This window comes from Mobula birostris, chromosome 24 (assembly GCF_030028105.1).
Source record: "Mobula birostris isolate sMobBir1 chromosome 24, sMobBir1.hap1, whole genome shotgun sequence".
NCBI lineage: Eukaryota > Metazoa > Chordata > Chondrichthyes > Myliobatiformes > Myliobatidae > Mobula > Mobula birostris.
The window spans coordinates 23877302-23891416 of NC_092393.1; the positions used below are offsets into that span (position 1 = coordinate 23877302).

General features: G+C 42.4%; 1 protein-coding gene across 1 annotated transcript in view; it reads left to right on the forward strand.

Moving 5' to 3' along the window:
* Positions 1 to 5662: 5662 nt before the first annotated feature.
* tbcd (tubulin folding cofactor D) overlaps positions 5663 to 14115 on the forward strand; it is a 268544-nt gene continuing 260091 nt past the window's right edge. Inside the window, exon 1 of the mRNA XM_072241956.1 lies at positions 5663 to 5986. Coding sequence (XP_072098057.1) covers positions 5788 to 5986 — 199 coding nt within the window. The 5' untranslated portion in view covers positions 5663 to 5787. The remainder of the gene's footprint in view (positions 5987 to 14115) is intronic.

Sequence of the window (14115 nt, forward strand, 5' to 3'; positions counted from 1 at the left end):
TTCAGGTTTCTGTACCTCCTACCTGATGGTAACAGTGAGAAAAGGGCATGCCCTGGGTGCTGGAGGTCCTTAATAATGGACGCTGCCTTTCTCAGACGCCACTCCTTGAAGGTGTCCTGTTTACTTTGTAGGCTAGTACCGAAGATGGAGCTGACTAAAATTACAGAAGTGTGTGTAGGGGTACGCTTTGCACCTATTAATCATCATGCCATTAGTTTCAATGTAATTATTGAAAAGGATCGGTCTGGTCCTCGGGTTGAGATTCTAAGTTGGAGAAGTGCCAGCAGCATTGAGGTCATGGACCCCATACAGATTATAGAGGAGGATGTGTTTGCTGTCTTAAGGCAAATTAAGGTGGATAAACCCCAAGGATAGACAAGGTGTTTCCTCAGACCCTGTGGGAGGCTAGTGCAGAAATTGCGGGGACCCTAGCATGATACTTAAGTCATCCTTAGCGACAGGTTAGATACCAGAGTATTTGAGGATAGCTAATGTTGTTCCGCTATTTAAGAAAGACTCTAAGTATGGCTTTGTGTGTGGTAGGCCATGTCTAACCAATCTTATAAAGTTTTTTGAGGAAGTTACCAGGAAAGTTAATGAATACAAGGCAGTGGATGTTGTTTACATGGACTTCAGCGAGGCACTTGACAAGGTCCTGCATGGGAGGTTGGTCAAGAAGGTTCAGTCGCTTGGCAGTTAAGATGAAGTAGTAAATTGGATTAGACATTGGCTTTGCAGGAGATGCCAGGGAGTGGTAGTAGATGATTGCCTCTCTGACTGGAGGCTTGTGACTACTGGAATGCCACAAGGATATGTGCCGGGTCTGTTGTTGCTTGTCATCTATATCAATGATCTGAATGATAATATGGTTAAGTGGATCAGCAGATTAGCAGATGACACCAAGGACAGTGAGGAAGACTATCAAAGCTTGCAGTGGGATCCGGACCAGCTGGAAAAATGGGCTGAAATATAGCAGATGGAATTTAATGCAGACAAGCGTGAAGCGTTGCACGTTGGGAGGATTAAACAGGTTAGGTGTTACATAGTGAGTGATAGGGCATTGAGATGTGTGGTAGAACAAAGGGTGCTGGGAATACAGATCCATAATTCATTGAAAGTGATGGCATGGGTAGATAGGGTTGCTTATGGCTGAATACTTTCAGAGAATAATACCATTCAAATCCTTTGTTAACCTTGCAAATAGGTATTGTCATGTTTTTAACTCCAGAAAGTAATTGAAAGAAAAACTCAGGAGCCGGGATGAACTTGTCCACTTAATTTTTCTTGGAAAGGGACTCACGGTGCTCACATATAATGCAGTGGTGTAATGATATACGCCATTCAGGTACTTCTTACAGTACTGAGCAGCAAAAATCTTAGGCACGTGTAAAAAAATTATTTGAAGCGAAGATGCTTTCAAAAATAATTAAGTAAAGAAGTTTCTAAATATCAAAAAATTAACTATAAAGAGCAGTGAACAGCAAAAAGCTAAATCAAATCAATATTTGGTGTGACCACTTTTGCCTTTAAAACTGTATCAGTTCTCTTTGATACACTGTCATGCAGTTTTGTATGAAACTGGTTGGTAGGTTGTTCCAAGCATCTTGGAGAATTTGCCAGTTTTTCTGCAGACTTTGGCTGTCACACTTGCTTCTGTCTGTCCAGGTAATCCCAGACAGCCTTGATGATGATGAGATCAAGGTACTATCTGACAGTTTATAAAAAATCTAGGGTGTCCAGGACTTTTGTACAGTACTGTACATATAACCCAAAATGAATCACGTAAACAAACAAAGAATACTTAATCAAACAATATATTTGCAATATTACTGAAATATTGAATATATTACACTCCTCCCTGCTTAGCTATAGAATCCCACTCAATATAGAATGCATCTCAACCATATACACAGTATACTATATTATAGAAATATTGTCTAAACATCTATAGCATAGTAAATTTTATATTGTCCCATTCGGGCCGAAAGATTTAATTGTTGTGGAAGATTTCTTACTCTTGTGGGATAATGTGTTGCTCTCCAGTCATCTTATGAGATTTGTGACTATGAAACAATTGCAGTTCTGGGGACGCCTCCATGGTGGTCCTAGAAGTTGACTCTGGGACTGCAAGAAGTGGTTCTGGCAGGTCTGAACGTCTTTCCTGTCTAACAATTAACTGCTCTCCTCAGCTGATTGAGTTTCATCTGCAGAGGCTAACAGACTCAATCTCCACTGTGTAAGAGAGTGGTCCACTTCTGTCCTTAATGTTTCCAAGTATCCACTTTTGATCATCCCTGTAGTCCCTCATCTGGGAGTGAAACATCAAACCTCCTTGTTAGAGGAGCCACCAATTCGTCTCAGCTGACTGTCATGAATATTCCTTCTGAGATTGTGTTTGAGGAGATCCAAGTGTGAGTAGAAGGGTCAACCCAGGGATCGCATAGCTGGTGAGTTGTTAGTTGCGGAGCATGCTGCATTGCGATATGTGTACGGTGTTCCCGATATGGCTCCTCTGTATTAGTGAGACGGTCATAAATTGGGGAACCGCTTCTTTGTGCACCCCTGCATCATCTGCCGAAAGCCAAACGTTTTAATTCTGATTCTTATTTCTCTCCTGGGGACTTGTCAGTCCATGGTCTCCTCTTGTGCCAAGATGGGGCCACCCTCAGGGTAGAGGAGGAATCTATTCTCTCTGGGTAGCCTCCAATCTGATGGCATGAATATCTATTTCTTTTTCTGGTAATTTTTTTCCTATCCCACCCCTCATCTTCTATTCCCCAATCTGACCTTTTACCTTTTCTCAACTGTCTATCACTTCCATCTGGGGCCCCTCCCCCTTCCCTTTCTCCTATCATCCATTCTCTTCTGCTATCAGATTCCTTCTTCTTCAGCTCTTGACCTTTTCCACCCACCTGGCTACAACCATCACCTTCCAGCTAGCCTCCTTTCCCTCCCCTATCTTTTTATTCTGATGTCTTCCCCCTTTCTTATCAGTGCTAAAGAAAAGTCTTGGCCCAATATTTAGACTATTTATTCGTTTCCATAGCTACTGCCTGACCTACTGAGTTCCACCAGCATATTGTGTGTGTTGCTTTGGATTTCCAGCATCTGCAGATTTTCTTGTGTTTACTATTTTACCCTAGATATGTTTGAGTTTTCCAATGCCATCCTTGAAAACTGCTGTGGCATCATCCAGTACTTTTTAAAATTCAGTTTCATTTGATTCTATTGAGGGTATGCAATTGGTGGATGGATCTCCAATCAAATTGTAGTTCTCTCAACCAATCACTGCCTGACAATGCTGGCCCTCCTGTTTTTAGCACATACAAGCCCAATGTGGCTTGTTGGATGCTGTATTTCACTGTTATGAATGTCATCCCATAGGAGTTATTTTCTTCAGTGGATATCTTAGTTGGATACAGTATCTCCAGATCAGTATCTTTGGAACACATGGAAACTCAGTTGTGGAATGACTAAAACAGCTGAACCAGTGTCCAATTTCATTTGAATTAATTAACTTTTGCTGTAAGCCATATTACTTGTCTTTTGTCAGTTTTCACCATATAAATCTCAAGGCTATTCAGTCCTGTGTCTCACTTACCGTTATCAGATTTTTAAAAAATCAACTGCATGCATGCAGTTTAAATCTCTCTCTCTTCCCTGTGCAATGCATACATTTTTGTCTGCCCAACATTCTCTTTGTGTATGTTTAACTTTGTTGAATTTTCTGAAGTTTCACCTTTAAACCTGAATTTCTGTGGTGTAGGTGAGACCCTGTCAGAACTGTAACAGAGTTTGTTCAGCCAGGCAGATTTCTGTTTAGGAATTGCAATTTTGTTTACCTTAGCTTCTATTCCTGACTGCAACTCACTTGCATCTCTGGCTGCTGTTTCCATTGATACGGCGATTTCAACTGATCTTATAAATGTGAGCTTCAGTTAGTTACCATTTTTGAATGCTTTCTTGTAAGATTCCACAAACTAAGTGATCTTTCAGTGCATTATTAAGCTCATGACTGAATTTAGAATGTTCGGACAATTTCTTCTATTTAGCCTTGTAAGTTGAAATGGACTCCTCTTCATTTTTGTTCCACTTATGAAACCCAAAGCGTTTTGCAATCAACAATGGTTTTGTTTCTAAATATTCCTACATTACATTAATCATATCAGCAAACTCATTTCGGAGCAATAGACTTATAAGACAATTATATGTTTTTTACATTTATTGCACTCAGCAACACTGGTACTCGTTTTTCATCAGATATTACGTTTGCTTCAAAATACTGCTCAATTTGTTCAGTATGCATCATCCAGTTATTTGTTGTGCAATTGAATGCATCTATTTTTCCAATGTAGTCAGTCATTTCTCCTTTAAAATTATCACCTGGTACCTGTGGCCCTACTTGTTGATTGTAAATTTTGTCCTTTTTTCACCCTTTTCTCTCGAATGTCTCCCTCCCCTTCTGAAGAGAAACATGCTGCACATGTTTTTCATTTGAATATCTCTCTCCCCATTAGAAGAAAATAGAGTGAGCCTTACTCACTCTTCCTTCAGTTAGTCCTGACGAAGGGTCTTGGCCTGAAACGTCGACTGCGCCTCTTCCTAGAGATGCTGCCTGGCCTGCTGCGTTCACCAGCAACTTTTATGTGTGTTGTGAGAAGAAAATAATGCTGTGTTTCAACAGTTAGGCAGTTGTCTCAGGTTCATTTAAAAACTTCCTCATCACCGCTGTCATGTTTTGTTACTCCAGAAACTAATTGAAAGAAAAACACAGCAGCCAGGTTGAACTTGTTTACTTATCCTTTCTTTTCTTAGTAAGGTGCTCACATATGACATGGTGGCATAATTATGTATATCATTCATGTACTTCTTACATATAACCAATAATGAAATATGTACAAACGTTTGTGTAAATGAAAAATGCTTAATCAAGTAATATTTACAATATTACTCAAATATTACTGGAATATTGAATACGCTACAGGTATTATGTATGCCATGAATATTTCCCACGCTACATGTATTCTTGTCGTTATATACGATATTATATTATTTGTGTTGCCCAATAGAGTGGAATGAGAAATTATATCCATCTATATGTTCGAGGTTTCCATAATCAATTGTTGTGATTTCCATTTGGATGGGAGACTTGATTAGGTCAGGATAGGCGGAAGGTGGAAGAGACGGAATTAACACTCTGTGTGCTTTTACACCCCATGTTCATAATACATCAAATACCGAAAGCCATTCCATATGGCTGTGGCCACAGAGACAGCAGGGGTCGTCTCCATCCACCCGCTTAAGAAGCGGCGCCTTATGCTCGTTTCACTTCTTCCTGAAACGTTGAGAACCGAATTAATTCAATAGGTTTAAAAATTGTTTTAAAGTCTTCTCATTATCTTTAGCATATAATATCACAGTTAAATAATTGTGTAGCTTCTGTTTTAGTCAGTTACATTTCGGAAAACGCATTGTGCAAATCTCCGAGCATTCAGTAATGATAAAATCTATTTTTTCTCTCCGAGGGAGGCATTCTCTAATCCAGCCCAGGTTTTATCGGCGTTCTCCCTCGCCTACACTTGTCAGCCGGAGCTCCCTGTCCCACCAGGTTGCGCAGTTTCGAAACGCGCCGCTGTCGTGCTTTCTGAGCCCGTTTTGGCGCGGTAGCAGCTGGGGGTGAGAGTTCACAGTGACCGGAGGTTGTTGCCAGGCAGCGCGGCTGTGGATGTGCAGGGGCTGCTGACAGTCAAATTCATTCTTAGCCACTCTACCTGCTGCAGCCCGAAAATGGCTTTCAGCGATAGTCAGCCCGAAGCGGCAGACGTGGAACAAGATGAAGGCGCCGGTGGTGAGCCGGACGTGATCGCCAAAGCCAACTCCCTGCATGCGTTCAGCGAGAGCGAGGAGGTCCGAAGCCTGCTGACGGCCCTGCGGACCATAACTGACGATCAGGCCGCCAGCGAGATCCTCAAACAGAAATTCATTGGTAAAACGGGCGAGGGTGGGGCTGCTCTTCTCGCATCGCCAACCCGGGCCTCGGCCGGTGTTTTGGGGCGCCGGGCAGGCAACGCAGATACACAGGGCGGCTGGTCGTGAATTCCGCTCATTGGTCTTGTACTGATATCCATGGAGAAGTCAATGCACATAACGGATGCTGACTGACACCGGTTCTGTTGACTGATGTTCAGAATCTCACCCCTACCCTTCACAATAATGAGCCTATCACAGGATCTCATAGACATAGGAACAGAATTAAGCCATTGGGTCCATAGAGTCTGCTGGTCTATTATCCCTCTCAACCCCATTCTCCTGCCTTCTCCCTGTAACCTTAGATGTCCTTACTAATTAAGAACCTATCAACTTGTGTTTTAAATATACTCAATGACCTGTCCCCCAGGTGTCCCTTCCCCGACAGTCTACAATGGCTTCTTGTTAGAGTCATAGAATTATACAGTACAGAAACAGGCCCAACTGTCCTGTCAAGAAGGGTCTTGGCCCGAAACGTCAACTGTACCTCTTCCTAGAGATGCTGCCTGGCCTGCTGCGTTCACCAGCAATTTTGATGTGTGTTGCAAGCTAATCATTTACCCACATTTGAATGTTTCCTGTCCATGTACTTGTCTAAAAATGACTTCTAAATGTAATTGTACCTGCAGTGAGGGAAATTGAAATCACCTGTTAATTACTGTCCTATTACTCTATTATCTCTGCAATTTCACTGATTATTTGCTTCTCAAATTCCTGCAGGATATTTGGGGTCTACAATGCAATCCTATCAAAGAGATATTCCCTCCTTGTTTGTAAGCTCCAACTTGAATAGCCTTGCTGAACAGTATCCCAAGAAAGTTATCCTTCATCAAAAATGTACCTCCTCTCTTCTCTTACCTCCACCTATAGAATCTCACCCTGGAATAAAGAGCTGCTCGCCCTGCTCCTCCGTCAGTCAAGTTTCTGATATGGTATAATATCCCAGTCTAATTGCCAATCTACGCCTTGAGTTGTTCTGCCTTGCCTGTCACTCCTGTATATTATTGTATCATTCTTCGTTATTCCCTTAATGGCTTCTTTCTTGTTCTGGTTAATGAGCTTTATATTAGCCTCAACACCTCCATTTGCATTGCATCCAAATTCCCTGTCAGACTATATTATTTGAGAGTGGAGCATAAATCCATCAGGTACACAGACCATCCCAATGATCATTACAAGAATGTGTGTTTACACGTATCTCTATTTAAAGTTCTCATCTAGAGTAAGCCAGATTTAAACTTTTGCATGCATCTGATAGCCGTCTCATTACTATATCCTATATTGAATATTTACATTTATTCTTCCAGACTGGATGCAAGGTGGTTTATCTAAAATCTGGAAGCATCTACAGTATTATCTTGTTAGTGACCATGGTTGAAACTTGATAAGTATACCTGACAAACATGCAGTGCAGTTTCTGTTGGTATAAATATTGATGAACACAGCCGGGATTACTTAAACTCCCTGTATATGTTCTAATTATCATGTATTATGAATATCAAATGAGATTTCAAGGTAATTGTTATTTTGGGAGTGGAAAGACTGCATTTTGGATAATACAGGCTGTCCCCAATTTGTGACAGAATTTTATTCCTGGGAACATTTCGTAACCGGAATTATTTGTAAGTTGAATATGGGAAGAAAGTGTGTGGGGGAGATGATCACAGAAACAGCTGTAATAGAAGTGCATCTACCAACTCGACTGTCTGACCTAGTGAGTGAGTCTGCGCAGAGCTCTGGTCTGCTTGCCCCAGCCACTGATTGTAGTTGAATCAGGTGGGGTTTGGGGGCGGGGAAGAGAAAGCATGTGGAATGGCTGTGTTCTGCCTGACAGAAGCCTTTTAGTTGCAGGAACGTCCATTCATACAACCAAGTGAGTCAGTGATGAGGACGGCAAATGTGATGTTAGCATTAATTTCAAGAGGACTAGAATATAAAAGCAAGGGTATAATGTTGAGGCTTTATAAAGCATAGGACAGACCTCACGGAGTATTGTGGGCAGTTTCGGGCTGTTATCTAAGAAAGGATGTGCTGACATTGGAGAGGGTTCAAAGGAGGTTCACAAAAATGATTCTAAGATTGAAAGGCTTGTCACGTGAAGAGAGTTTGATAGCTCTGGGCCTGTATTCACTGGAATGCAGAAGAATGAGGGCTGTCCTAATTGAAACCTATCGAATGTTGAAAGGCCTCGATCGAGTGGATGTGGAGAGGATGTTTCCTATGGTGGGGGAGTCTAGGAGCAGGGGACATAGCCTCAGGATAGAGGGACGTCCATTTAGAATGGAGATGAGAAATTTCTTTAGCCAGAGAGTGGTGAAGCCACAGGCAGCTGTGGAGGCAAGTCACTGAGTAAATTTAAGGCAGAGATTAGTCAAGGCATGAAGGGGTATGGGGAGAAGGCAAGAGGTTGGGGCTGAGAAGGAAAATGCAGGCTCGATGAGCCAACTGGCCTAATTCTGCTCCGATGTCTTATGGTCTAATTTTCCAACTACTTCTAGAGTACCTCTAAACAGGTGAGGTTGTAACCTGGGGTGAACCTGTTTTCAGATGATGCGGAAGAGCGTGATGGGTTAGTGATTTTCAATATTAATGTTGAATAGGAAGAGAACCCCTGTTCTGAAAGCGAGCTGGCCTGACAAGAACAATTTTTGGCAAAAGAGATCATTAGCTTGCTCTCTGTTTTAGACGCCAGTTGATTTATGTCTGATACTTAGCTTGAGGTTCCTGTTTACCATTTTAATATGACTCAGCATTTATGTTGAATTAATGAAAGGCTATTCAGATCAAAATGTTTTCCTTAGAATTTATAAACACGCGATTCTGCAGATGCAGATTCCCTGGAATGCAGGGGGAATGAGGTGGGATTTGATAAGAGGCATATAAAATTATGAGGGGTATAGATCAGTAAATGTGAACAGGCTTCTTCCACTGAGGTTGAGTAAGACTACAACTCGAGGACATGGGTTAAGAGTGTAAGGTAAAATTTTTAAGGGGAACATGAGGGAGAACTTCATTCTGAGGGTGCTGAGAGTGTGGAATGAGCTGCCAGCAGAAGTGGTGGATGTGGGTTCAATTTCAACATTTAAGGAGAAGGTGGATTGATACATGGATGGAGGGTATGGAGGGCTAAGGTCTGGGTGCAGGTCAATGGGACTAGATAGAGTACTAGCTTGGCATAGACTAAATGAGCCAAAGCGTCTGTTTATGTCCTGTATTATTTTATGACACTGACTATGCTGGAAATTTTTACAAACAGATGCAAAGTGCAGGAGAAACTTAGCAAGTCAGACAGCATCTCTGGAGGGGAATAAATAGGTGACATTTTGGGCAAAGAATCTTAATCAAGACTGGAAAGGAAGAAGGAAGAAGCCAGAATAAGAAGGTGGAGGTAGGGGGGGTGGGGGGGGGTACCACGGTAGTGTAGGCAGTTAGCGTAACGCTATTACGGCTTGAGGCGTCAGAGTTCAGAGTTCAATCTGAAGCTGTCTGTAACAAGACTGTATGTCCTTCGCATGAGCATGTGGGTTTCCTCTGGGGGCTTTGGTTTACTCCCAAGTTCTACGTACTAGCTAATTGGTCATTGTGAATTGTCCTGTGATTGGGCTAAGGTTGATTAGGTGGGTTGCAAAAGGGTCTGTTTTTCAAAGTAACTCTAAATTAGTAAAAATGAACTTGCAAGCTGGCAGTTGATCGATGAAACCAGGTTAGGGGAAAGGTGTATGGGTGGGAGAGAAGGAATGAAGTAAGAAGATGGTGAGGGGAAGGAATGAGAGGGAAACCAGGATGGGGAATTGAAAAAGATTGAAGTGGGAAGGGGGAATAACTACCTGAAGTTGGAGGGGGATGTGAAGGGTAGGTTTTTTACTCAGTGTGTGGTGGATGCCGGGGATTGCGCTGCCTGGTATGGCGGTAGAGGCAAATACATTGGAGGCGTTTAAGGGACGTTTAGATAGGCACATGGAGGAAGATAGAGGGATATGTAGGTAGGTATGTGGCTTTTTAGCTGGTTCAGCACAACGTTTTGGGCCGAATGGCCTGTCGTGTGCTCTGCTGTTCTATGTTCTAAATCAATGTTCATGCCATTAGGTTGGAGTCTACCCAGATGCACCTCAAACCTGAGTTTGGTCTCGTCATGGCAGTAGAGGGGGTCGTGAACTGGCATATTGGAATGAGAATGGGAAATCAAATTGAAATGGGTGGCCACTGGGAAGTTTGCCTTTAGTGCTAGATAAAGTGAAGGTGCTCGACAAAGTGGTCTCTCAGTCTATGCTGGGTCTCACTCATGTTGAGGAGGCCACGCCGGGAGTACCAGGTACAATAGACGACCCTGACAGACTCGCAGGTGTAATGTCAGGGATGACCCCCTTTCCTTTCATCTGGTGCCTCTTCTCCATCCTTTTCTTCCAAGATCTACTGTTCTCTCCTATCAGATTCATTCTCCAGCTCCTCACCTTTTCTATCACCTCCCAGCTTCTTACTTCAACCCCCTTCCCCAACCGTCCACCTTCCCGTTAACCTGGTTTCACTTATCATCTATCTGCCAGCTTGTAGTCTTTCCCCTCTTTCCACCTTACTCTGGCTTCTTCCCCTTTTCTGTCCCGATGAATGGTCATGCCCTAAAATGTCAACTGTTATTCCCATTTGTAGATGTTGCGGAATTTGCTGAGTTCTTCTAGCACTTTGTGTCTGTTGCCCTGGAATATAAGCTCTATTTAAGCCTAGTCTCCCACATCTAATGTTATTGGCAAAACCCTCATTACTTGTTCTCTCATAATTAAAAGTTGACCTTTATGTTGTCCACCTTGGCTAATGTATGTGGTGTATTTTCCACATTCTCAGTCTTCATGATATCTAGCTTAGTTCAAACCTTTCACTATTGGCCTCAGGTTTTGCTGTTTGCCACAAAGTTCAAAGTTCAGAGCAAATTTATTATTAAAGTACATATATGTTACCATTTACAACCCTGAGATTCATTTTCTTGAGTGCATTCATAGTAAATACAAGCAACACAATAGAATCAATGAAAGACTACACCCAACAGGATGGACAACTGGGCTGTATCCTCCATTCAAGGGCATTGCTGTTTCCATACTAAGATGTGATGCAGTATACTCTCCACCACACATTTGTAGAAGTTTGGCAAAATTTCAGATTACATGCAGAATTGTTGTATACTTCTAAGAAAGTAGAAGTGCTGCAGTGCTTTCTTCATAATGGTATTTACTTGCTGGACTCAGCCTGATCCTCTGAAATGATAACATGGAGGAATTTAATGTTGCTGTCCCTCTCCACCTTTGATCCTCCGATAAGGACTGGCTCGGAGACCTCTGCTTTCCTCCTCCTGTAGTCAGTAATCAGCACCTTGATCCTGTTGACATTGAGTACGAGGGTGTTGTTATGGCACCAGTCAGCCAGTTTTTCAGTCTCCCTCCTATATGCTGATTGATCACCACCTTTGATTCAGCCAACAAAAGTGGTGTTGTCAGCAAACTTAAATATGGCACTTGAGCCACAGTCATAAGTATTAAGCAAGGCGCTGAGCACACAGCCTTGTGGTGCCCCGGTACTGGTGGAGATTGCTGAGGAGATGTTGTTAATCTGAACTGACTGGGGTCTGCAAGTGAGGAAATTGAGGATCCAGTTGTGCTAGGAGGTATTGAGACCAAGGTCTTGAAGCTTATTGATCAGTTACATAAGGGGGGATGATAGTATTGACTGCTGAGCTGTAGTGAATGAAGAGCATCCTGATGACTGCATCTTCAAAATGTCCAGATGTTCCAGGACTGAGTGAAGACCCAATGAAATGGCATCTGCTGTTGACCTGTTATGATGGTAGACAAACTAGAGTGGATCCAAGTCACTTCTTAGGCAGCTGTTGATATGTTTCATCACCAACCCCTCAAAGCATTTCATCACAGTGGATGTAAGTGCTGGTCACTGATGCAGCCTACCACTTTCTTCTTACGTACTCGTATAATTGAAGCCTGCTTGAAGCAGGCTGGAACCACAGACTACCGAGGCGAGAAGTTAAGGATACTGATGAACACTTCAGCCAGTTCATCAGCACAGGTCGTTAGTACTTGGCCAAGTACCCCGTCTGGGTTGGACGCTTTCCATGTGTTCACCATCCTGAAGGATGCTGTCATGTTGGCTTTAGAAACTGAAATCACGGGGTCATAGGGGGCTGTGGAAATTTGTGAAGGATCCTCCATGTTTGGACAGTCAAAGTGAACATAAAAGGCATTTAACTCATCTACTAATGAAGCCTTGCTGGGTTTCATCTTGTCAGAGGTGGTAGCATTTAAGCCCTGCCACAGCTGTCGAGCATCCTTCAGTGATTCAAGTTTGGTCTGGAATTGCCATGTCACATGTGAGAGAGCTTTCAGGAGATCATTCCTGGACCTCTTATATTTCAGTTGGTTGCCAGACCTGAATACCACTGATATAGTCCTCATGGTTGATCCAGGACTTTCAAGTTGGGGTAGACACTGAATGATTTTGTGGGGACACACTTGTCTACGATTGTATTTATAAAGTCTTTGACAATTGTGGCATATTCATTCAGATCCTCTGAAAAGTCCTTGAACATGACCCACTTCCGACTCAAAGCAATCCTGTAGCCACTCCTCTGCCTCCCGTGACCACTTCTTTGTTGTTGTTATCTTTGGAGCCTTGCTCATTAGGTCTGCCTTTATGCAGGTAGAAGAAGAAACACATACTCTTTTAGTAATTACTGTTGGTATATTTTTTCTAGATTCTTTTCTGTTTATGTTTTTCAGGTAAATGTGAAATCTATTCTCATTCTTTACTGTATCTTTGACTTTAGCAAGGATTTTGTAATCTTTGTTGTTACTCATGTTAAATCAGTTTATCCATCTTTTTTGTAGTCTCCTCTAGATTCAGGGTATCTGTGTGACAGACCCATGGGTTTTATCCTTACTATATTTTTCCTTTTGTTTCGGTTTTTCAACTGCTTTCATAGTTTTATGGCATTCTTTTATTTCTTTTTAGAATTTTTTGTCTGTGAATTCTGTGCCAATTTTTCTTTCATTTTTCTTTGTTCTTTATTATGTTCTTTGAGGACATAGTGAGTGCAGTGGATAGAGAGGAACAGGTGGATGTCGTATACTTGGATTTTCAGAAGGCATTGGATAAGGTGCCGCACAAGAGACTTATAAATAAAATACGGATGCATGGAGTTGGAGGAAATGTATTGGCATGGATAGTGGATTGGTTAACCGATAGAAGGCAGAGAGTTGGTATAAATGGGTGTTTCTCCGGTTGGCAGTCAGTGGTGAGTGGGGTGCTGCAGGGGTTGGTGCTGGGCCCACAGCTGTTTACCATTTACATTGATGATTTGGAAGAGGGAACTGAGTGTAGCATAGCAAAATTTGCTTATGACACTAAACTGAGTGGAAAAGCAAATTGTACAGAGGATGTGGAGAGTCTGCAGAGGGATATAGATAGGTTAAGTGAGTGGGCCAATGTCTGGCAGATGGAATACAACATTGGTAAATGTGAGATCATCCACTTTGGAAGGACTAATAGAAGAGCAGATTATTATTTAAATGGTGAAAGATTGCAGCATGCTGTTGTGCAGAGGGACTCGGGAGTGCTTGTTCATGAATTGCAAAAAGTTGGCTTGCAGGTACAACAGGTTATTAAGAAGGCAAACGGAATGTTGGCCTTCATTGCTGGAAGGATTGAGCTCAAAAGCAGGGAGGTCATGCTGCAACTATACAGGGTACTGGTGAGGCTGCACCTGGAGTACTGTGTGCAGTTCTGGCCTCCATACTTGAGGAAGGATATACTGGCTTTAGAGGCAGTGCAGAGGAGGTTCACCAGGTTGATTCCAGGGATGAAGGGGTTAACCTATGAGGAGAGATTGACTTGCCTGGGATTATACTCTATGGAGTTCAGAAGAATGAGAGGGGATCTTATAGAAACACAAAATTTTGTGAAAAGGATGGATAAGATAGAAGTAGGAAAGTTATTTCCATTGGTAGGTGAGACTAGAACTAGGGGACATTGCTCCAAGATTCAGGGGAGAAGATTTAGGACGGAGATGAGGAGAAACTGTTTTTCCCA